The 25,425-nt window shown below is 37.0% G+C and overlaps 1 protein-coding gene across 1 annotated transcript in view; it reads right to left on the bottom strand.

Annotated features, from left to right (window-relative positions):
* Positions 1 to 25,425, bottom strand: part of LOC129747565 (MOXD1 homolog 2-like) — a 61,563-nt gene that overhangs the window by 16,508 nt on the left and 19,630 nt on the right. Inside the window, exon 2 of the mRNA XM_055741845.1 lies at positions 24,073 to 24,572. Coding sequence (XP_055597820.1) covers positions 24,073 to 24,336 — 264 coding nt within the window. The 5' untranslated portion in view covers positions 24,337 to 24,572. The remainder of the gene's footprint in view (positions 1 to 24,072; positions 24,573 to 25,425) is intronic.

The raw sequence follows: 25,425 nt of genomic DNA, 5'->3' as shown, positions 1-25,425 counted from the left end.
TCAAAAATGTCAAAAATGTCAAAAATGTCAAAAATGTCAAAAATGTCAAAAATGTCAAAAATGTCAAAAATGTCAAAAATGTCAAAAATGTCAAAAATGTCAAAAATGTCAAAAATGTCAAAAATGTCAAAAATGTCAAAAATGTCAAAAATGTCAAAAATGTCAAAAATGTCAAAAATGTCAAAAATGTCAAAAATGTCAAAAATGTCAAAAATGTCAAAAATGTCAAAAATGTCAAAAATGTCAAAAATGTCAAAAATGTCAAAAATGTCAAAAATGTCAAAAATGTCAAAAATGTCAAAAATGTCAAAAATGTCAAAAATGTCAAAAATGTCAAAAATGTCAAAAATGTCAAAAATGTCAAAAATGTCAAAAATGTCAAAAATGTCAAAAATGTCAAAAATGTCAAAAATGTCAAAAATGTCAAAAATTAAAAAAAATGTCAAAAATGTCAAAAATGTCAAAAATGTCAAAAATGTCAAAAATGTCAAAAATTAAAAAAAATGTCAAAAATGTCAAAAATGTCAAAAATGTCAAAAATGTCAAAAATGTCAAAAATGTCAAAAATGTCAAAAATGTCAAAAATGTCAAAAATGTCAAAAATGTCAAAAATGTCAAAAATGTCAAAAATGTCAAAAATGTCAAAAATGTCAAAAATGTCAAAAATGTCAAAAATGTCAAAAATGTCAAAAATGTCAAAAATGTCAAAAATGTCAAAAATGTCAAAAATGTCAAAAATGTCAAAAATGTCAAAAATGTCAAAAATGTCAAAAATGTCAAAAATGTCAAAAATGTCAAAAATGTTAAAAATGTCAAAAATGTTAAAAATGTCAAAAATGTCAAAAATGTCAAAAATGTCAAAAATGTCAAAAATGTCAAAAATGTCAAAAATATCAAAAATGTCAAAAATGTCAAAAATGTCAAAAATGTCAAAAATGTCAAAATTGTCAAAAATGTCAAAAATGACAAAAATGACAAAAATGACAAAAATGTCAAAAATGTCAAAAATGTCAAAAATATCAAAAAGGTCATGAATGTCAAAATTGTCAAAAATGTCAAAAATGTCAAAAATGTCAAAAATGTCAAAAATGTCAAAAATGTCAAAAATGTCAAAAATGTCAAAAATGTCAAAAATGTCAAAAATGTCAAAAATGTAAAATTATCATAAATGTAAAAAATGTCAAAAATATCAAAAATGTCAAGAATGTCAAAATTGTCAAAAATGGCAAAAATGGCAAAAATGGCAAAAATGTCAAAAATGTCAAAAATTTCGAAAACGTCAAAAAAAATCTGGCATCCCGGTTTCAAACAACTCGTGCCAATCGAATTAGATCGTCCATTCCGTTTAGCCGTGATGATGATGTGTGATGCTGATGCGCTCAAGAGTAGGAATAAAGCTAAAAATTGACCTTCTCCCCCTGGGGGGAATCATCACGGCGGGCTCCGGACTAGACTGGACGGACGTTTACTCTGCGTCTATCATTATGCCTTATGATGACCACGACGAAGATGTTGCCTTCATCATAATCATCATCAGCGTCCTTCGTCTGTTTACAACCAATAATCAAATATTTAACTTCAGAAAGTCGAAGCAAAGCATCGCCTCGCTTTCACTGTGAATCCGCGTGATGCGTGTTTGATGCTTTTCTTTGTTACGACACATTGCTTAAATTTTGGTCAGGGTAAATTATAGGTCCTTTCTTCGCAGCATCAGCATGTGTCCGATGAGGGAAGAAAACAATATCAAATTAAACTGTAAGACTTCAGCTGAAAAAAAGGAAAAAAAACACTTGACGGCGACCACGGGAATTAGCTGAGGTGTGAAGTGTACACGATTATAATCCCAAAAAAAACGAGCAGCAAAAGGGTAAGTACTCTGTCAATCTGTCAAAAGTGGTGGCTTAAGTAGCTTTACAACCGATTCAGACAAAGCGCGAGCTCCCAGCGGGTTTATGCAAAGCTTAAATCGGACCCAAACCAAGTGAGGTTAAAAAAAAACTAAGTGTGTGTATATTAAATTAATCGCACAACCTGCAAAAGACCGCCAAAGCCGCCGCAAGTTTTGCCTTTGACGGCAATTGGTGGAAGTGGCCTAAGCTCTTGGCTGATGGAGATAATGACCGGACCACTTGTCCGATTAATCTGAACCGGGACCATTAGCTGTGTCTATGGCACCCCAAATTGCACACTTCCACTAATCTTGGCGCTGAAGTGGTCCACCGAATTAGTGGCCATCACGAAACCGGACAGTGACGAGGACGACCACGATCTTTACTCGGGACCCGAGGTTAAAGCCATGGTTCATCGAATGTGTCATTTCGCTGTTTTTGCGCTTCAACGGCGGAGATGTTTCCCGGGGGGTCTCTCCCCCGTTTGGGGATTGACCCGGAAGCTGGGAAGTAAAAACTTCCGGCAGTTTCATTGAAGCGACCCAAAACCCATAGTCGGTCCCAGCATCAGACCTTTCACAGGAAGAGAGAGAGGGAGTCCGGAGACCGGGTAAGAATTTCTATTATCTTTGTCCGTCATCTAGACGCTCGACTGCCTGATTGGGATGACACATTCTTGGCGTGCGGCGACAGCGGCATTTCTTTGAGTAAGCCCTCTTGCATTCTGATTCCTAAATTGACCCGACTTGCCCGGAGTAAGACCCGGAGTAGGAAGAATCTCCCCCGTTTAAAAGCAATTTGAAGAATTTACCAAACTTAATTACAGTTTAATCCTTTTGGAGAAGGTTTCACCTTAAGGAATGAGTATTTGAAGCTTTCGAACTGCTTCAACTGGTGTGATTCACCGATCGATTCTTATCAAAAGCTTTAGTGAACTAATTCAAAATTCCGGTGTAACTACGCGCCGATAACACAGCTGTAAACCCATCGAGGAGCGGTCGAACCCGATTTTAATCATTTCCATTTGTCAAAGCCGACAAAAGTCCAAACTCCTCCGCTAATGGAGCGCAAAGCCTCTTATGGGTGACCGTAATCTGTTTTTCTTTCGGTTGGCCCGGCCGGATTGCCTTCGGTTTGAATCGCTTCTGACTGAGACGAGGCGAACAACAAATAAAAAAGCAAGAACCCAATCGGTTCGAGTTCTCACGGATCCCTTTTTCGAGGAGTGTGTTTTTTTTCGGTCTTCAGTCTTAAAGCCTCTGAGGCTCTCGTTGAGCCTTTGTTGAACGAAAGGAAATATTTCACTTTTATGTTTCTGACCGCAGCGCCAAACACAAGCAGAGAGATTTGGTAGCTCTCGAAAGCTCCTGAAACGACGAAAAAATATGTGGAAAGTCTAACCACTCCGGGGCGTAAGAATAATCTTAATTAAAAGTAATTATTTTTACACACTCGCGCTCGCTCCAATCAGAAGCCCTCCGGTGTGGCTCCTCTTAGTTGAAGTAGGTACCCACAACTTCAGGAGAGATCCATTGTGCTACACCACGTTTTTTAAACGACGACGAGAGCTGAGCCAAACCAACCCAAGCACACAAAGAAGTAACAAACATCCACTTAATCTAATAATAAAACTCTTTTAATTGAAATCCCAAGCGAGCGAACAACCGGGCAGCACCTGAGTGCGCGATCCGCGAAGGAGAAAGACTCTTCCCTGGGAGAAAAAAAAAAGCGGACCGAAGACCCGAAGAGGCACTTTCGTACCGACCAAGGCACATCACATAAGCCGGATTTAACCGGGGTGGACTTAGTAATGTCCGCTCGAAAGACCAAGCAAGCCAGCGAACGAACGAGTGTGTGTGTCGTTATTCATTCTCCATTTTTCCCTCAATTTTTCAATTTATCCATTTAGTTTTAAAACGTGGCCGCTGCCGCCTCAGTCCATTTGTGCGGGACTGAGCAGAAATTTAAAAATATATTTTTTTTTTTAATTCTTTTTTCTAGGATTTTAACGCTATCGCGTTATTCATCCTCTACGGGACTGAGCAGAGCTAAATAACCCGCTTGTACGCCGAGAGCACTTGTCTGGTCTTTACCGATTTTAAAACTGCTACCGGCCCCCTTCGCCACATGAGTCCCATAAACATTAATTGACTGTTGTTTTTGGCCGGATTTCGGATTCCGAAAGTGGTTCTAAATTTAACGAAATCGAGGCTTTGGATTTTCTCAGTTATTTGTCATTTGATTATTTGTCGAAGGATCGAGGTTTTGCGTGAATTTGTCAGTTATTTTTTCACATAATTTAAGTGGAGCTAGTCGAGTTACTTTTTTTCAGTTTATGATAAAATGGTTAAAAACATTAAGATATTACCAAAACACTATGTCTAAATATTGAAACAAGTCGATCATCACTGTCTGTCAGTGTGTGTGTGTTACACGGCTAACTCTTACAAAAAACACAAAAACTTGAAACCCAAAACTTTGAGCTTTTACAATTATTTACTATCACATTAGATTAGATCTACTCACGGGCCCGTTTTGGGTATCAAAATAACAAAACGAACAACAATCATATCACAATCAGTACACGCTCAAAATTAAACAACTATAATAACTTAGTTATAACGCTGTGTGTTATTATTTTGCCAATAACATTTTTAATTTTCAACCGATTTTAATAGTTTTAAGTAGCTCTACGGAGGACAAAACGCTTCAAATATTGAGCCTAAATTGAGCAAAATTGGCCCACCCAGTTCAGAGTTAACCACGTGAACAAAACAAAAAATATATACACACAAAATACACACACATTTTTTTTTCTTAAGGTTTTGGTCAAATTATTAGTTCAAAAAGTTTTTTTTTTAAATATTGCTTATAACTCTATTGATTTTCATCTGATTTCAATAATTCTTAGTAGCTCTATAGGGGACAACACTCCTCATCGGTTGAGCCTAAATTGAGCAAAATTGGCTTACTCAGTTTTGTGTAAACCACGCGAACAAAATCTACGAATACACAGACATATTACACACATTTTAATCGACCATCGATCAAATTGCTGATATCTCTTTTGATTTCCTTACAATTTCGACAAATTCCGAAAGCTCCATGGACGAAAGTGTTTCTCGTAATTCGAAGCAAAAGTGAGCTTAAATGACCGATAAAGTTTCAGGAAAAATAACAGAAAAAATAATTCTTGATAGCTCTATGGAGGACAACACTCCTCATCGATTGAGCCCAAGTTAAGCAAAATTGGCTCACACAGTTTTGTGTAAACCTTGTGAACAAAATGAATAAGTACACATACATATTACACACATTTTAGTCAACCATCGATCAGATTACTGATATCTCTTCTAATTTCCTTACAATTTCGACATTTTTGGAAAGCTCTATGGACGAAAGTGTTTCTCATAATTTGAAGCAAAATTGAGTTCAAATGACCGGTCAAGTATCAGAAAAAATAACAGAAAAAACAAGGACAGATATGCGTACACACATGTTTGTTTTTAACTGTAGCTAATGAAATTTTTAACAATTTTTCAACGAATTCAAGTAGCGTCGTGAACGATAGTATTCTTCACAATTTGAGACTAAACTGAGCAACTTTGGTTAGCCTAGTTTAGTTTAAATCATATATTTTCAACCGATTAAAACTATTTTGGTAATATGTGATTGTCTTTGAAAAGAAATAGTTGCTTTTTTAATATTTCTTATAACTCTATTTATTTCTAGCCGGTTTCATTATTTCTTAGTAACTCTATGGAGGACAACACTCTACATCGATTGAGCCCAAGTTGAGCAAAATTGGCTCACACAGTTTTGATGCAAACCGTGTGAACAAAATCAATTCATGCACAGTCATATCACACACATTTTTGTAAACCATCGATAAAATTGCCGATATCTTTTTTGATTTCCATGCGATTTTGACAATTTTCGAAAGCTCCATGGAAGAAAGTGTTTCTCATAATTTGAAGAAAAATTGAGTTCAAATGATCGGTCAAGTTTCAGAAAAAATAATAGAAAAAACATTGACAGATATGCACACACACATGCTTGTTTTTAACTGTAGCTATTTGAATTTTCAACAATTTTTCAATAATTTCAAGTAGCGTCGTAAACGATAGTTTTCTTCACAATTTGAGACTAAATTGAGCATCTTTGGTTAGCTTAGTTTAGTTCAAATCATATATTTTCAACCTATTGAAACTATTTGGTAAAATGTGATAGTCTTTGAAAAGAAAAAGTTGCTTTTTCTAATATTTCTTATAACTCTATTTATTTTAAGCCGGTTTCAGTATTTCTTAGTAGCTCTATGGAGGACAACACTCCTCATCGATTGAGCTCAAGTTGAGCAAAATTGGCTCACATAGTTTTGTGTAAACCATGTGAACAACATGAATTAGTACACAGACATATTACACACATTTTAGTAAACCATCGATCAGATTACTGATATCTCTTCTAATTTCCTTACAATTTCGACATTTTTCGAACGTTCCATGGACGAAAGGGTTTCTCGTAATTTGAAGCAAAACTGAGTTCAAATGACCGATCAAGTTTCAGTTAAAATAACAGAAAAAACATGGACAGATGCGCACACACATGTTTGTTTTTAACTGTAGCTAATGAAATTTTCAACAATTTTTCAATGATTTCAAGTAGCGTCGTGAACGATAGTATTCTTCACAATTTGAGACTAAACTGAGCAACTTAGGTTAGCCTAGTTTGGTTCAAATCATATATTTTCAACCGATTAAAACTATTTTGGTAATATGTGATAGTCTTTGAAAAGAAAAAGTTGCTTTTTTAATATTGCTTATAACTCTATTTATTTCTAGCCGGTTTCAGTATTTCTTAGTAGCTCTAAGGAGGACAACAATCTTCATCGATTGAGCCTAAATTGAGCAAAATTGGCTTGCCCAGAATTGTGTAAACCATGTGAACAAAATCAACGAATACACAGACATATCACACACATTTTAGTCAATTATCGATTAGATTACTGATATCTCTTTTGATTTTCATACGATTTCGACAATTTTTGAAAGCTCCATGAACGAAAGTGTTTCTTATAATTTGAAGCAAAATTGAGTTCAAATGATCGGTCAAGTTTCAGAAAAAATAACAGAAAAACATGGAAAGATAGGCGCACACACATCTATGAATTTTACCTATAGCTAATTGAGTTTTCAACAATTTTTAAAGAAGCGATTTTATGTAACGTCTTAAACGATAGTTTTTTTTACAATTTGAGACTAAATCGAGCAATTTTGGTTTGCCAACTTTAGCTTAAATAATATGGACAAAACCAAAAAACACACACAAATTTGTAAAGTTGACCATATAAATATAGATATCACTTCAAATTTTCAACCGATCGAAACTATTTTTGGTGGCTCCATAAACGACAATATTCCTCACCATTTTATGATAAACTTAGTAATCAACTCGACCAGTTTTTCTGAAATGCTTTGAAAAAACTAAAAAATACACACACAAATTCCACACAATTTTTAAAATCATCGACTTCTGACAGTAAACTATTTTTCTACGATTGGAATAATTCTTAAATAGTTCCCTTATACAGTTTTTCTTGCCATTTAAGACTTAATTAAGCAAAGCATCTGAGAATTAAACCTTGGAAGCTCAATATTTTCTAGGTCTGATAAAATGAGCCATGTCAAATTTCGACCCAGCAGAAGCATCTGTTTTCACATACACACATAGAAGAGGTTAAAAAAATCCTATTAAGCAATTCTCTGTGCCGAAAATGCACTGAAAAGTATACTGTACCCAAGATGGTATGATTGAAAAAGTACTACTGTTTTAAAAAGTCGAACTCCCAAGCTAAATGATTCATGACTACTATTGGATAATTCATCGATAAAAAATTTATAGTGAGAATCGAACTCACTGAAACAACTCATCTCGGCTTGCCAGTCCGATATCTTATTCCAGTGCACCATCTGAGTCGGTTAGCAAACGTAAGTTTTTATTTTTTTTTTTCAGACATATGCAATGTCATTGAGCCGGAAGGACAATGCTAGTTATTAGAAAGCTCGTTAATGCCGATCCGGCATAGAATCTTATGCTGATAATTCCACCTCCAAGGAAGCTTATCATTGAAGTGGCGTCTAATCCGTGGGTGTAGCTTTGAGTCACATTATAAGGTACCCCATAAGTGCAGACTTAAACCATTCTTTCCGGGAAAAACCTCCATGGGGTCTTCATCGAATTAACACCACCCACTTTGGAGGGAGGGGGCTCCCAAAATCGGTCGGCCGCCATTTTCCCCGGCTCGGGGCGCGTTGGGAACTTTTCCGCAATTCAAAGCAACTCACATCCGAAATCACAAAGAAAAACAAAAGAAGCCCAACAAGAACGAAGCGACCGACGACGACAACAACAACGACGCACAAAGTCAGCACCAAATGGAATAACAAGTTATGCAAATTGTGGAATTTTTTTTTCGAAAAAAGGGGGGTCTCCAGCTGAGCCACTTCAGCTTACAGCGAGGTGAGGGGGTGGCTCTTCTTTTCTATTTTTTTTCGTTGCTGCCGTAATTTGGGCGTTCTTTATTTTTGCTTTTTGGATTGTTGCTTGCTATTATTACCGGTACGCGTTGTCTCTTTCCGACAGTGCTGGTGTGTATTAACGCGTGAAACTCCTCCCAGTCGGGGTTTTTTCTTTCAATTTTTCGGTGGGTCGAAATGCTCCGCTGAGCTTTTCCGGTTGGCGCAGGAGGGGGCGCCCATATTACGATTGCTCTCCGGTGGAGCGCAACTAACGATCTTGTTAGCAGCCGTTGTTGTTGGTTTGATTTTTGGCATCTTCCAACAGCCGATTTCCAGAAAAAAATTTATCATAATTGATTAAGCGCCCATGAGCATCTCTCGCAGGTTTGATTGTTCCTATCGTGCTGCCCGCGAAAATTGACAAGGACAAATCGATTCGGCGCTCAGAAGGGGTGCCGCCGCACTTGAACCGAATTACTTCCAAGAAAAAGTGTATCGCGCTGCTGCAATCAATTCGTTGACGTTCCCCAAACTACCCGCCGCCGCGCCGGGGGCCTTCGTTCTGCCTTCTGCTACCGTTTAAATTGAATCGAGACGAACCGAATTCAAGTCAATTGACGTTTATGACGATTCTCGGGGCGCTCATATGTTTGTCGGAGTTCTTGCGCTTGGAGCGTCTCGTTCAAGTGGGACTCTGTTTGCGGCTGGAGATGCTACAGTCACATATTTATTTGAGAAAAAAATATCTACACATTTCGGAAAGGGTTTCAACTGAAGAAGCTTGATTGCTGTAATCATGACTTTTATTAGGAGCGATTTAACCAAAGGCGTGCACGCTTCAGCGGACGAAAACCGAAATTTGAGGGCACTTGAGGCGACAATCATGATTGTTTTGAAAAAAAAAGTTGAGGATAGCGATATGTTCATCTTCTGAGCTGATAGAAAGCTTCTGAGAGCGCTAAAGTCGTCAAACCTTTCAATTTTGGTCAAAATTTCATTAAAATAAAATGAAACTTCATTGTGTGTTTCTATAGGAAATTTCGAAACAAAATCGGGCGGCCGTCGAAAATCATCCCCGCGTTCAAAACAAATTGATTCAGATAAACGCTCCAGTTACATCTTTCAGCGAGGCGGCTGATTCCGAGAAATCCGATTCGGGTGGCAGGGAATGCAAACAAAGAGTGAAAGCGTAATAGAATGAACGAACCCACGCTGCCGCCCGGTGACGGTGTTTCGAATTTCGTCGAAGTCGAACGCGATGTGTGCCGATGACGTTACAGCAGCCAGTGCGCTAATTTCGGTCGATTTGTCTTGATGAATTCTCGGTAGGAGCGGACCGAGTCCTACCCTTTTCCTGGACCCGGGATTTTACGCCGGTTAATTGGAACCGAAGGTTGGAAATTGTTTTGCCTCGCAAAGCTTTGATTGGAATCGATTGAGGTCCCGTGTGAGTGATTTTTCTGATTGTTTTTAACGGTCGCCAAGTAAATAGCATATGATTGGGTGACCTCATTGTTTTTTTTCGGCTCCTTCTCCCGAAAAATTTCAACTATCATCCTGGTGTGACCAACAAAACCCAATCCAATTCAGGTGTTCTCGACACTGATAAGCCGAGACCATTTAGAGGATTTGGACCATCAATAAATTACAACCACAATTTGATTCTTCAGAGAGCTGAAGCGGGGAAGGGATTCCTGTTTGCCAGCAGTGTCCGCATTACTGGTCTCAGCCGCCGTCCGGAAGGATAATCCCTGCAGACATGGACCATCGACGAAGACGGCGCTCCGGAATTCCCCGGGAGACCATCCTTTTGCCGGACGGCAGGACCGAAGAACGAGGTGGGTTTAATGAAGGGATCAGTGTGCTGGTACTTCTCTGTTGCCCTCCCCAGACTTGCGGTTGCCGAGATGTTGTTGGTTTGGGATTTTCGTGATTTCAATTAGGAAATGGATGCTTCCGGGGAAAGATTTTCCGGTCCCATTCCGAGCACCAGTTAGCCAGGGGATAAGAGCGACTGTCGGACTTTTTAATTGAATCTGTTCCTGAAATCCATATCAGTAGATAAAGTGACATTTGAACTGTTTCACTCTACCATTAAAAGAGAAAGAGTCTTCGAGGGAAAAAGTTTTCGGGGTTTTCCAAGCAAAAGGGGCAAAAAAACTGGGCGAAGAGAGACAATAACAGTGGTAATAATAATTTGCCATTTGCTAACACGAGAAGTTTTTCGCTCCCCCGACCACGTTTTGTCGTGGAGATTGTTCCGAGGGAAGAACTAGCAAGCAGCAGTAGTGGAAAACTTGTGTTCCCTCGTGATTTCTCATTTGTTGACTGCAACCAGCACCAACTCCTGTCGGGGGCTGGAGAGGGAAAAACGGAGTGTGGGTGGCACCATAATAATCATAACCATCCTTGGTATTCTGCTCGCGGGTTTTGCGGGACTTTGCTCGCTCTTGACGAGGACGACAACGAGACGGGGAAAGTGAGCTCGTTTGCTTGCACCATCTGAGTCCTGCCGAGTCGGCTGGGAGATCCGCGCTTCGCCATTTTGGGGATATGCAATTTTACAAACGATTGTTGCCACGTTGTCGAAGTTTTGGGACAAGGACGAAAGTTTGAAGGTCCTGGGTGGAAGGCAAAGCTGCGAGGGTTAACGTTCTTGTTATGATGATGGTGACGTCGTCCTCGTCTTTTGGAAAAACTTATGCGAACTCGTTAGTTGCGCGTTCAAGATGCTCCCTCGATGGTGCTGATGAACATGAGAACACTGCGCGGCTATGAAAATGGGTCACTACAGCAGTTGGGACAATCCTTATTAATTAAAGAAAATTTCTGGGGAAGATATGAATTTTAAACATGAGTAGAAGCTGTTGAAGTCGAGCAAATAAGAACGTCAAACTGAAATTTTGCTTTCAGGTTTTAACAATGTTCCTGCAACGTCCTCCTCTCAAACAAATTGTAAAATATCTTTCAAAGTTGTCCTAAGGCGAGGATTTTTATGCACATGGGGTAAATTTCTAGCCATCGTTCTTTAAATCGTTGAAACTTTTTCACGACTAAAATTTTCAAAGGCCAAGAGACTGCGAAGCCCGGAACCAATTTAATTCACCGCGCACTTATCCCGAAAATTGCATATACAAATCTGCAGCCAGATGCCACCTGCGCCCATCTCGGTCTGGAATCCACGCAAAACAAATGCAGCAAAACCACAAACCAATGTTGTTAGTAGCTACGTAGACACTGGCTGGGTCCGGAAAATTTCCCATTCCGGTCGGCAAACTCGGAGCTTTCCGAAAAACTGTTTTTCCTTTCACAGTTTTACGATCCTCCTGCTGCCCAAAAACCCTTCGTTTTCTGAAGTAAGAGTGGGGAAAAAAGCGTACTCTTCACTTGGTGTAGTGATGATGTAGAATTGCAAGTGTTCCTCCTTCCCAGATTCCGAGACAAAAAAAACGCACACACCTGGTGTCCCGGAACCGAACCACTAAACTGACCCAGCATTTCAACAGTTTGAAAGAATGGGGAGTACACTTTGTAGGGGAAGGAAGCTGAAAATCTTCATTGTAAATTCGTCTGAGGTTGCCGCTTTCGTCCGAAACAGGCAGCCGGAAGCTGCGCTCAGTATTACGTTTCCCTCACACTTCCAGAGTTTTGAAGAAAAAAAAAACGGTAAAAAAGGACTCTAATATCTCCGGAGCAGACTTTCTGTGTTCGTTTCTCGTCTTCTTCCCGGCTTCCCGAAGTCTAGTCTCAGTTGTTTCCACCGGAACCGGAAGTATTTGTGCAACATAACCTTCATGTGAAACGACCGGATAGCATCCGCCGTATGCAAATCGGTGGAGTCCGGTTTGTGTTGAGGTTTACTTCGTCTGTTTTTTTCCCCTATCTTCTATCATATCTATCTTGGGTTTGACTTTTATGCAGAACCGCGGGAGCGCACCTGTCAAGGCTTACGCGCACGTTAATCCGCGGTTCGCAGGAATTTTCCCTGGGAAACCATCAAAAGCGTCTGCCGGGGATGATGATGGACAAAATTCGATTTCTTTCCTTTGAATTGTCCATCCGGGATGGCTTCCATCGGGGTTTTTTTTTCCATCCCAATACATCTCTGCATTGTTTGACTTGGAATCATTCGCATGTCACTGTCAATTCCGGTGTCCTCAATTCCGCGATGGACCGATAAACAGAGGGATGACTGGAAGGAAGTCATTGTTTCCGAAGAAAATAGAAAGGTAATGCTTATTTTCCTCCGGCGTCTTTCCCTCTCGGAAAAGCCATTTCCCCTGAAAGAATTTTCCAATTTTCACCCATCCGGGCACCAGATCATACAGCACACTCGCATGTAAGTTTCTACTCTTTCCTGTCAGACGGAACGAACCCTAGATGGACAGGCAACGAGCATTGGCATCCGGAATGTATCATCATCCATTGTCGAACTACACAACTTCTCGTGTGTCAAATTATGATGTCAGACAGAGGCAAAGGAAACTGACATTTTGGGAACGAAGCATTTTCTGTGGATCGATGGAAGCTAGAATTCCTAAATTGAAAGACACCGAAAAAACAAACGTACGACCATATCCGAGAGAGAGAGAGAGACTGAGAGCCCCGGAACCCGGAAAAACAAACTTTTCCGATTCCCCAACAACATTGACGATGACGACGACCATAAAACTTGTTGCCCAAGTAATCTTGACTTGAAAATGGCTTTCCCAATTGAATTCCTCTTTGTTTCCTGAGATTGAAAGTCATACCAGCCCGGATGTTTTGTGGTTCTCCGGAGGTTCTCGATTCAACTCAATCTAAATGCAAATTGTCACTCCCGGAAACCGGGAAACATCCCCGAAAAACATTCCGAAGGGACCTGTCGGCCCGGTAAGAAGAAATTGTTAATTTTCACGTGGTTCTTGAGAAAAACAGCATTCAAACCGTCTAGGGAGAGTTTATAGATCATTTTAAAGAAAATTCACCTGGCTGCCCCAGTTGGGGCAGTTAAACTCTGAAAATTAAACTTTTACATTTTCTTCCGGTTTTCCTTTTCCGGTCTTGGTTAAGTGGCTTTTTCTTCTAAACTCCGGAAAAAGGTTTAAACTGTTTGATTCCGACTTGAAACTGTCAGCTAAACCCAGAAGAAGTCAAAGTTGAAAGAAAAAAAAAACAAACTCCGAAAGAGGATTTCCATAAATATTTTATGCGAGCACGCTTTTAAACTTTTTATTTTCTTTCGCGGAAGAAGTTTTCTTTCAAAGTCAATGGGGACAGGTATCTCCTCCTGAAGAAAAATCAAGGGTAATTTTCATACGTGCAAATGGTCGTCTTCCAAAAATGGAACGTTTATCGAAGTTCCATTCGAGTGGTTTTAAGCGAAACACTAACAGGGTTTTTCAAGTAAATGCCTCAGTTTCGATGATTTTAGACGAATTTTATCAATCCAGTTAAATTCACGATTATTATCGACTTCTATCGACATAAATTTGAAAATATTGTTGTGATTTTAAATTTTTAAACTTTTTCAAATGATGGAAATTTTTACAATTTGGAACATTTTGACAATTATGACAACTTTAAAAATTTTAGAAATTTAGCCAATTTTGACAATTTTAAAAATTTTAGAACTTTGAAAATTTTAATTTTTATTTTAAATTTTGACAATTTTTAAAATTAAAAAAACACGAAACAAATCTTCAAATTAAGAAAATGTTGACAATTTTGAAATTTTTATAATTTTAAAAACTAAAAACAAAATGAAAACTTTGGAAAATTTTTACATTTTTACACAATTTTGACATTTTGGACATTTTTGACATTTTTGACATTTTTGACATTTTTGACATTTTTGACATTTTTGACATTTTTGACATTTTTGACAATTTTGACATTTTTGACATTTTTGACATTTTTGCCATTTTTGACATTTTTGACATTTTTGACATTTTTGACATTTTTGACATTTTTGACATTTTTGACATTTTTGACATTTTTGACATTTATGACAATTTTGACATTTTTGACATTTTTGACAATTTTGACAATTTTGACAATTTTGACATTTTTGACATTTTTGACATTTCTTACAATTTTGACGTTTTTGACAATTTTGACATTTTTGACATTTTTGACATTTTTGACATTTTTGACATTTTTGACATTTTTGCCATTTTTGCCATTTTTGACATTTTTGACATTTTTGACATTTTTGACATTTTTGACATTTTTGACATTTTTGACATTTTTGACAATTTTGACAATTTTGACATTTTTGACATTTTTGACATTTTTGACATTTTTGACATTTTTGACATTTTTGACATTTTTGACATTTTTGACATTTTTGACATTTTTGACATTTTTGACATTTTTGACATTTTTGACATTTTTGACATTTTTGACATTTTTGACATTTTTGACATTTTTGACATTTTTGACATTTTTGACATTTTTGACATTTTTGACATTTTTGACATTTTTGACATTCTTGACATTTTTGACATTTTTGACATTTTTGACATTTTTGACATTTTTGACATTTTTGACATTTTTGACATTTTTGACATTTTTGACATTTTTGATATTTCAGACATTTGTGACATTGTTTATTGACAATTTTGACTTTTATAACATTTTTGACATTTTTGACATTTGTGACATTTCTGACAATTTTGACATTTTTGACAATTTTGACATTTTTGACATTTTTGACAATTTTAACATTTTTGACATTTTTGAAAATTTTAACATTTTTAACATTTTTGACATTTTTGACAATTTTGACATTTTTGACATTTTTGACATTTTTGACATTTTTGACATTTTTGACATTTTTGACATTTTTGACATTTTTGACATTTTTGACATTTTTGACATTTTTGACATTTTTGACATTTTTGACATTTTTGACATTTTTGACATTTTTGACATTTTTGACATTTTTGACATTTTTGACATTTTTGATATTTTTGAAATTTTTGACATTTTTGACATTTTTGACATTTTTGACATTTTTGACATTTTTGACATTTTTGACATTTTTGACATTTTTGACATTTTTGACAATCCCGACAATCTTGTCAATTTGACAATTTCGACAATTCTGACAATTTTGACAATTTTGACAATTTAGACAATTTTGACAATTTTGACAATTTTGACAATTTTGACAATTTTGACAATTTTGACAATTTTGACAATTTTGACAATTTTGACAATTTTGACAATTTTGACAATTTTGACAATTTTGACAATTTTGACAATTTTGACAATTTTGACAATTTTGACAATTTTGACAATTTTGACAATTTTGACAATTTTGACAATTTTGACAATTTTGACAATCTTGACAATTTTGACAATTTTGACAATTTTGACAATTTTGACAATTTTGACAATTTTGACAATTTTGACAATTTTGACAATTTTGACAATTTTGACAAATTTGACAATTTTGACAATTTTGACAATTTTGACAATTTTGACAATTTTGACAATTTTGACAATTTTGACAATTTTGACAATTTTGACAATTTTGACAATTTTGACAATTTTGACAATTTTGACAATTTTGACAATTTTGACAATTTTGACAATTTTGACAATTTTGACAATTTTGACAATTTTGACAATTTTGACAATTTTGACAATTTTGACAATTTTGACAATTTTGACAATTTTGACAATTTTGACAATTTTGACAATTTTGACATTTTTGACAATTTTGACAATTTTGACAATTTTGACAATTTTGACAATTTTGACAATTTTGACAATTTTGACAATTTTGACAATTTTGACAATTTTGACAATTTTGACAATTTTGACAATTTTGACAATTTTGACAATTTTGACAATTTTGACGATTTTGAAAATTTAAACCATTTTTTTTTTTTGACATTTTGACATTTTTGACATTTTTGACATTTTTGACATTTTTGACATTTTTGACATTTTTGACATTTTTGACATTTTTGACATTTTTGACATTTTTGACATTTTTGACATTTTTGACAATTTGACATTTTTGACATTTTTGACATTTTTAACATTTTTGACAATTTTGACATTTATGACATTTTTGACATTTTTAACATTTTTGATATTTTTGATATTTTTGATATTTTTTGACATTTTTGACATTTTGACAATTTTGACAATTTTGACAATTTTGACAATTTTGACAATTTTGACAATTTTGACAATTTTGACAATTTTGACAATTTTGACAATTTTGACAATTTTGACAATTTTGAAAATTTTGAAAATTTTGACAATTTTGACAATTTTGACAATTTTGAAAATATTGACAATTTTGACAATTTTGACAATATTGTTAATTTTGACAATTTTGACAATTTTGACAATTTTGACAGTTTTGACAATTTTGACAATTTTGACAATTTTGACAATTTTGACAATTTTGACAATTTTGACAATTTTGACAATTTTGATTATTTTGACAATTTTGACAATTTTGACAATTTTGACAATTTTGATAATTATGATAATTTTGATAATTTTGATAATTTTGAGAATTTTGACAATTTTGACAAATTTTGACAATTTTGATAATTTTGACAATTTTGACAATTTTGACAATTTTGACAATTTTGACAATTTTGTCAATTTTGGCAATTTGGACCATTTTGACAATTCTGACAATTTTGACAAATTTGACAATTTTGACAATTTTGACAATTTTAGACAATTTTAGACAATTTTAGACAATTTTAGACAATTTTAGACAAGTTGAGACAATTTTGACAATTTTGACAATTTTGACAATTTTGACAATTTTAAAAATTTTGTCAATTTTGACAATTGTGACAATTCGGACGATTTTGGCAATTTTGAGAGCTTTTTATTTGTTTTGAAGAAACAGCCATGATTTCAAATTTTTGAAATTCAATGATGTCAAAAAATTGAGAAACGTTACGTGATTTTCGATTGGTAAAAAAACATGAATCCCTCCACGGTCCAAACCAGTAACAAAAATAATTCTACCCTTAAGAATAACCAAAACCATTTACCGTGGACCATGTTCCCGAGCTTCGTTTTCAAATAACCCTAAGCCAATGATGACGATGTGGTCCCAAACGTCGTCAGCAAATCGCGAAGCTCGGCAACCATAAAGGTTATTAATTTAAATAAGAATTTAACAATTCCGACCATCCAACCAACCAACCAACCATCCTTATAAACGAAACGCTCCCAATCCGGAAATGAACTTAGCAGCAGGCGAAAGCAGAAACACGAAAACTTAATCCGCTTTGGTCAGCAACGGTTTCGCTTTAGGTTTTTTTTTAATTTTAAATTTTTGCCTCTGTTATCTTTATAAACGCTTGCAGATTTTCACCCATTAGGTTCCACCAAGCGAGCCGCGAGGCGGTTGGGGTCTCTCTTAGGAACCGAATGCGCCCAACATTTAGTGGAGGGTTCCGGGAGTTGGGGAGCAGAAAAAATAAATATTATGAAGAATCAGATCCGAGTCGTAAAACCGGCACGTTAGCTTTCGCCGGCTACCGGTTTCTCGGTTTCTTAGGTTGTGGCAAAAAAACGGGGGGACGTTTCTGTCCAGAACTTGCACATGTGAGTTTCTCCCTTTTCTCCTGCAGGCTTAACGGATCAAAGTTGTGAGTCGGCCACAAAACTGGATGGAGCAACCAGTAAATCGTAGAAGACGACTGCTGCTGCAGCTCCACTTTTAGCCTGATTTTTTTTTTCTTGTAAATTCTTCCTCCTAAGAGGCTCTGTTGCAACTAATGGGTTGGCGATTTGTTGGTTCTTTTTTTATACAATATTTTTTAATACCTTTTGATGGTTATGACGACAATCGGACGGGGAAGAGAGCTTTCCAAAGAAGGAAAGCGGCTGGATTGAGAAGCATCCGCTTTTGATTGCTGCCAGTATGAATGCTCGCATAATTCCGCCATTGCATGCGAAGTTTAATTGGCCTGGCTTTTGTGCGAAACGGGTTCCTTTCATTTTTTTCTGCACTTCTTCCATCAGTGAGTCTCATACCAATGGGGGCCCTCGTGAATCATAAGCAATTAAAAAATTAGCTTCGCAAAAGGCTGAGCATTTCTTTGAAAGGCAAAATAGTATTCAGAGGAAAAAATATCTAAAGGAAGTCAGTTTAGAATAAAGTTGTTGAATATTATTTTTCATGGCGACCGTCAAAAACTGAGTCGTTGTACGTCGGATTTTGATGGGCAAAGCTTTCACGCCCTAACAATAATCGTTAGTGTCCTAAATGGTTCGCAAAATCCTAGGCAAAAACCATTTCGTTGATCAAATATTTCAATCGGGTGCCATTTTCAAAAACCTTCAAATTGATTTACAACCTGGGCTGGCTGCTGTTTGTTTACCGAAAGCAATATCTTACACGGGGGCCCCCGGATTTATGATCTGCCTTATTGCTTTTCCAATGGCAAACCCAGAATTTAGCCTCCGTTTTTTTCTTCGAAATATTGAAATTTACTGCTCCCTGACAAGGATACAGCAAGTTTACCTTTCGCAGAGCAGTGGAGAAAAAAACCAGTGCACATTATTGCCATTTTGTCGGACACTCACAAATCCGATACATTAAAGGCTTCTCTCGGTGACTACCAAACGCTTCGGAGATTTATGATCGACCAAGTGCCACCATCACGGAATTTGAAAATTCGTTAATTTCGATACATAGCAATGGTTCGGATGATTTCCGAAGAAGCTCGTAAAACCTAACCTAGAGGAGTCCCTTTTCCTCGGATAGGTTTGGTGGGGAAACAACCGATTCGACAACCGATGGCCTCAGGTAACAGATTTGATTTGCCTCCGTTCGGTTTTCGGGCTCCCTGAAACGGGGATTCCGAGGAAAAAAAACTAAGTTTTTGCGTGTCTCTGCTGCTCACCTTGAAAGCTGAACCAAAATGCAAATTCCATTCCGTTCGTTTTCAGCCTCTAATTTGTTTGATTTATTACCGGGCCAGTAAAATGGTTCAAGTTTGTCCGGTCTTTTTCTTTCGCTCAAAACAACTGGAAAACATGCAACCACTTAAGGGGGAAGGATGCTTCTGCAAATTCTGGCTTCTGGCTGTCCCAGAAGCAGACTCGCTTGCCGCTTGCACTTTCTTTCTTTTGACGATAATTACGATTCGCATTTTGGTTCTGTTCATCCTTAGCTGAGTGTTCTCGATTTTCGAGTGCAGATTCGATCCGAGCGAATTGAACCAAGAAAAAAACAAGAACATTCCATCCTTTTGTTTGTCGGAAATAAATCGTTTGTAAAAATTGACATCCTTACGCTTCATTTTCTGATTTTGGATCTCTGGGAAATGCGTTCCATTTTTGTTCGTGTCAGTTGCTTGGAACAAGAAACGAAAAAGTTGGGGAAAACGTTCCGAGAAAAGTTTGCTCCCGCTATCAATGAGCTTGGGGAAATCACTCACTGACCTGACAAATTTTGTTTTCGTAGATCGACTGATTTTTTGTATGTGTGTCTTTGTATGTGCGGTTGTTCACAAGATTTCAGGGGAACCAAGAATAAAGTTCTCCATGGAATTAAAGGAATTTTCTGAAAAATGTTGAAAATATACCGAGCAATCAACAGAATAATTTTAGACTGAATTATATGAATACCTATTGATTTTTTTTCGAACAGCTCACAAGAAGAAACTTCCAGCCTGGCCAATAAGAGCGATATCGCAATCTGAAATTCCGTTTCCGGAAATCACACCTAAATAAAAATAAAAATGAGTGTTTGTCTGTCTGATCCCTTTAGACTTTCTAGACATTGATCGGTTCAGTAGCCGATCAATGTGAAATTTGATATGTCAGGGTTTTTGGTTTCTAAAATATTTTCAAACGGCTCCGACTTAAAAAAGAGGGGGCTCCCATACAAAATAAATAAAAATATGACACAGATCGAAGAGTTTTCGAAAACTACTGAACCGATCGACGTGAAATTTGGTGTGCAGACGTTTTTGGAATGATTTCTATATAACTTTTAAACTTCCCCAAATCCAAATGGAGGGAGCTCCCATACAAAATGACAAAAATTTGACGCAATTCGAACAATTTTCAGAAACTTCTGAACCCGAACAACGAGAAAATTGGGTTGAAGCCGTTTTCAAGATCGGAAATGGTTTTTATAATACTTTTGAACCTCTACGAATCCAAAAGAAGGGGGCTCCCGTACAAAATTAACCAAAATTAAACACAATTCGAATAATTTTTTAAAATTACAGAACCGATCCAAATAAAATTTGACGAGCAGCCGTTTTCAGGACCGGAAATGGTTTTTCTTATACTCTCTAACCTCTCTTAATCCAATAGGGGGGGGGGGGGGCTCTCTCTTACAAAATTTCCAAATTTTTACACAATTCTAACAATTTTCAAAAACTACTGAATCGATCAACGTGAAGTTTGATGGGTAGCGGTTTTCAAGACCGAGAATGGTTTCTATATTACTTTTAAACCTTTCCGAATCGAAAAACAGGGGGCTCCCATACAAAATTTACAAAAATTTGGCACGATTCGAAAAATTTTTGGAAACTGCTAAACCGACAACGTGAGACTTGTTGTGTAGTCGATTTCAAGACTGGAAATGGTTTTGTAATACTTGTTAACCTTTCCGAATAAAAAAAAGAGAGGGCTCCCATATAAAATTACCAACATTTTAACACAATTCGAACTATTTTCGGGAATTACTGAACCGACCATCGTGAAATTTGATGTGTTGACAATTTCAAGGCAGGAAATGATTTCTGTAATACTTTTTGAACTTTCCGAATCCAAATAGTTGGGGCTCCCATACAAAATTTACGAAAATTTTACTCAAATCGAAACATTTTCAAAATTTACCAAACCGATCATCTTGAAATTTGGTGTGTCGTTGTTTTCCAGACCTGAAACGGTATTTATAAAACTTTTTAACCTCTCTTAATCAAAGAATAAGGGGGGGGGGGTCTCCCATACAAAATTACCAATATTTGGACATAATACGAACAATTTTTGGAAACTATTGAACACATCTACGTGAAATTTGGTGTTTTCAAGACCGAGAATGGTTTCTCTATTACTTTCAAACCTCTCTAAATCCAAAGACAGGGGGCTACCATACAAAATTTACGAAAATTTGACACAGTTCGAATAATTTTCGGAAACGATTGAACAGATCAACGTGAAACTTGATGTGTAGCCGTTTTTCAGACCGAAAATGGTTTTTATAATACTTTCTAACCACTCATAATCGAAGAGGGAGAGGGGTCTCCCATACAAAATTTCCAAAATTTTGGGACAATTAAACTTCTTAAACGATCAACGTGAAATTTGGTGTGTAGCCGTATTCTAGGCTGAGAATGGTTTCTTTAATACTTGCAAACCTCTCCGAATTCAAAAGGAAGTTGCTCCCATACGAAAATTTAAAAAATCGACACAATTCGACAAATTTTCAGAAACTACTTAACTGATCATCGTGAGATTTGGTGTGTAGCCGTTTTCAAGACCGGGAATGGTTTTTGTCAAACTTTTGAACCTCTCCAAATTTAAAAAAAAGGTGCTCGCAAACAAAATTAACAAAAATTCGACACAATTTGAACAATATTCAGAAAATACTGAACCGATTTTTTTAACACATTCATTTTTCTTACAGGGACCGTCCAAAATTTTCATCAACATTTTTTTAAATTTGTTGTACGATCAATTTTGTTTAAGGGAAATGCTTCCTAAATGAAATCAGAGAAAGTTTTCTCTTTCCAAGGCGACCGTCAAAAACGGACTTCCAGGGCCGAAAAACTTGCACAAGTGTGCAATCGTGTGTTCACATGACTTTTCTTGAACTGAATGAGATTGATGGGAAATATTCAATCATAAAAAAAAACAAACAGTGAATCTTTTTTTAAATATAAAATTTCATATGGCGACCGTCAAAATATAGTAAAAAATGCTTCAACGTCGTTTTTCATAAGTTTTCATTCAACCATGTACTTTAATGACGGCTAAAAGATTTTTCACTTTTATGGCGACCGTCAAAAATCAACTTCTTAAACAAAAAAAATTGGTTAAGGTTTCAACCTAAGCTAAAGAGGGTCAACCGAAGTGCCGGCCCATTTCCCAGCGTGATCGCGTTCCCGATTTCCTCCGCAAAGCGACTCGTCAAACACCCTGTCAACATGAGTTTTGTTGTAGCCGTTGCTGTTGTTCTGCCCGGAAGAAAAACAAACATCATAGCCAGGGCAAAGCCTTTTTCCCCGGGAATAACACGATGTACTACATGGATGTTCTCCTACACACACACGTCGTCGTTGTTGCTCGACTAAGCGCGTGGAGCTACACGTGTATCAAAACGAAGAAAAACCTACGGATCGAAACAACCAATAGGTGATTTGAGCAGCAACTTTGAAGGTGTTGTTCATTGAAGAGAAAAAAAATCATCGCCCAAGTGCAGCGAGTTGCTTGCTGCAAGTGTTGATTTTGAAACGCCCAACATGTGTGGTTGTTTCACACGTTTTTAGAACCTCACTCGGGAGGGTCTTTCCAATAATGGTGGAAAAGTGGTCCAAAGAGCGTTGGCGACTGGCTCACGATCGACGATGCTAATTTCATTCGTGTACTCCACGTTTAAGGTACATCGTTTTTATCTGAATTGTGTTTGAGTTTGTTTGATTATCGGGATGGATGGTTCAATCCCAGAAAAACACCCACCAATATTTTTTTTTTAAATAAAATTGGAGAAGGACGAAGAAACGATTTTATTGTTTTCTCTCGAGTTGTTTGCATTCGAAGAAGGTTGGGAAGTAAAATACTCCGTCATTAATAAACTTAATTAAATTATAAACAGACGAGGGAAAACGTGGATCGCGAGGCGAGAGATTGCTATCTCTACGAGGCCTCCAACTATATGTGGTTTTTATGCATAAATTAATTACATTTCTGGCTCATCTCCACCAAGCAGCCGCGAGAACTATGCCAAGATTTAAACACACTCAGCAGCGAAAGTAAAGAGCAAAAAAAAATAGTCCGCCGCATCGTGTCAGCCTCATTACCATTTCATAAAGTTTCTGGAGCGCGCGCGATAATTATTGAGTGCACATTTGCGAAATGTTTGTCTTCTACGCGGCGACTAGCATCGAATCGTGTCGGGCTGCAGCCTTGACAGACTTTCGAACGTTGATCACCCCTCGCGGTTCTCTATGCGCATCGCGAGACCAACATACACATGGCTCAGTCACGCACTCACCCATCACCATTCCGTGTGGCATTTTAGTGGGCGGAATTCTTAAATTAGCCCGAACCAACAACGGTTTCCGAGCGAGAAGAGATCCGTCCGCTCGCGATGTTGTTGCCCCCAAAGATACCATCTTCACGTCTAAATTATCGTGCTCCGGAGATCTACACCCCGCCGCTGGATCATAATAAGAAAAGACAGGGAAAAAAACCCGTTCCTCACAAAGAATTATTAAGAAAAATGAACTCAAAACTTGGGGCAGAACGCCATTCAACCGACAACAACGCGTCGTCGCTTCGAGGGAAGATCCCCGAAAACTTTCTCTAAAAATCGATAATTATCTACAACTTCCCCAACCGCGCTCTCCGGCTTCTTAGCCTCTAAATTTGACGTCCCCAAACGACCAAACAACAACGAAAGGCAGCCGTCACGCAACCGGCTCATCAACTGAACTCCCGTTTCTCCTTACCTGAAAGTGGACCTGCCCGTTATCGACCCAACCGATCACGATGTCGGCGCCGTAGATCGATCCATCGGTCGAGAAGCCGAGGCCCACGTAGCCCAGGGTCCGGGCCTGCACCTCGAAGGTGATGTCCTGATTGTTGATACTCCACAGCAGCCGATAGTTCTCGTCCAGATCGACGGCGTGGTCCCAGTGGGCGCCGGCCGCGACCAGGATCAGCGCCGCCAGGGTCGGCACCAGCCGCAGCAACACTTTGGTCGAGCTCATCATGATTTTTTTTGGCTCGATTTTGGCTTTTTTCACAGATTTTTCCTTTATTCAAAAGGCTTGGGAAAGGGAAGATGATTTAACGCACGATTAGCGGTTAAGATATCACACTTGGGAGCGACGCTTGCTCTTTCTTATTTATTTTCACACTTTTCACTGGGACGCAGACGGTTGCGATTTAGCACTTTTTTTCTTCATCTTTCGCACACGCACTTTTGGCGGTTTCAGACCCTTGAAATCTGTAAGAAAAAATTTAAAAAAAAAATTTAAATAAGATAATGGTATGATGAAGAAAGTCATAAAAGTATTCAATAATGCTATGAAAAACCTTCAAATTGGTATGTGGCAACTCAGTTCGAAAACCGACAAATATGTGTGTGTTCAAAATATATTTATCAGAAATGAAATATTTTTCAAGATTTTTGTCGAAAACGTAAAGATAAAAGATGTCAAAATATAAAATACTTAAAATAGTACCCAACTTTAAAAAAAAACGAAACTACTTCAGAGATAAGTTTTGACTTAATTTGAGATTATTGGTATATACGTGTGTGTTAATCTTTTTTCTCATGGTTTATGTGGGACTAAGATAGTCGATTGATCTCTGTTGATGTTTAAACAGTGGAGAAATTTGTCCTCCACAGAGCTAGAAAATTTCATAAAAAAATATTCAAAACTAGAAGAGTTATGACGATTGTTCTATAAGAATGATTTAAGCATTAAAAGATAGAACTTTGACGCATGAATGTTTTTCCTCAATAATTTAAAAAAGGGATTTCTTTTCATGATTTTGGTCATATTGATAAAGATAAAAGATGTCGAAATAAACGATACTTAGAAGAGTACCCCACTTGAAAAAATGTTCCCCACTTCAGGGTTAAATTAAATTTTGACTAAATTTGAGATTAATGGTGAGTATGTGTGTGTGTGCATTTTTTCTTATGATTTTAGCGAGACTGGGAAAGGCTATTGATCTCAATTTATGTTCAAACAATGGAGCAATTTGTCCTTCAAAGAGCTAGAAATTTTCATAACAAAATTTTCAAAACTAAAAGAGTTATGACGAGTTTACTATAAGAATGGTTTCAACAA

This window comes from Uranotaenia lowii, chromosome 2 (genome assembly GCF_029784155.1).
Source record: "Uranotaenia lowii strain MFRU-FL chromosome 2, ASM2978415v1, whole genome shotgun sequence".
NCBI lineage: Eukaryota > Metazoa > Arthropoda > Insecta > Diptera > Culicidae > Uranotaenia > Uranotaenia lowii.
The sequence above is the reverse complement of the archived record's forward strand: the minus strand, read 5'-3'. Positions and strand labels throughout refer to the sequence as shown.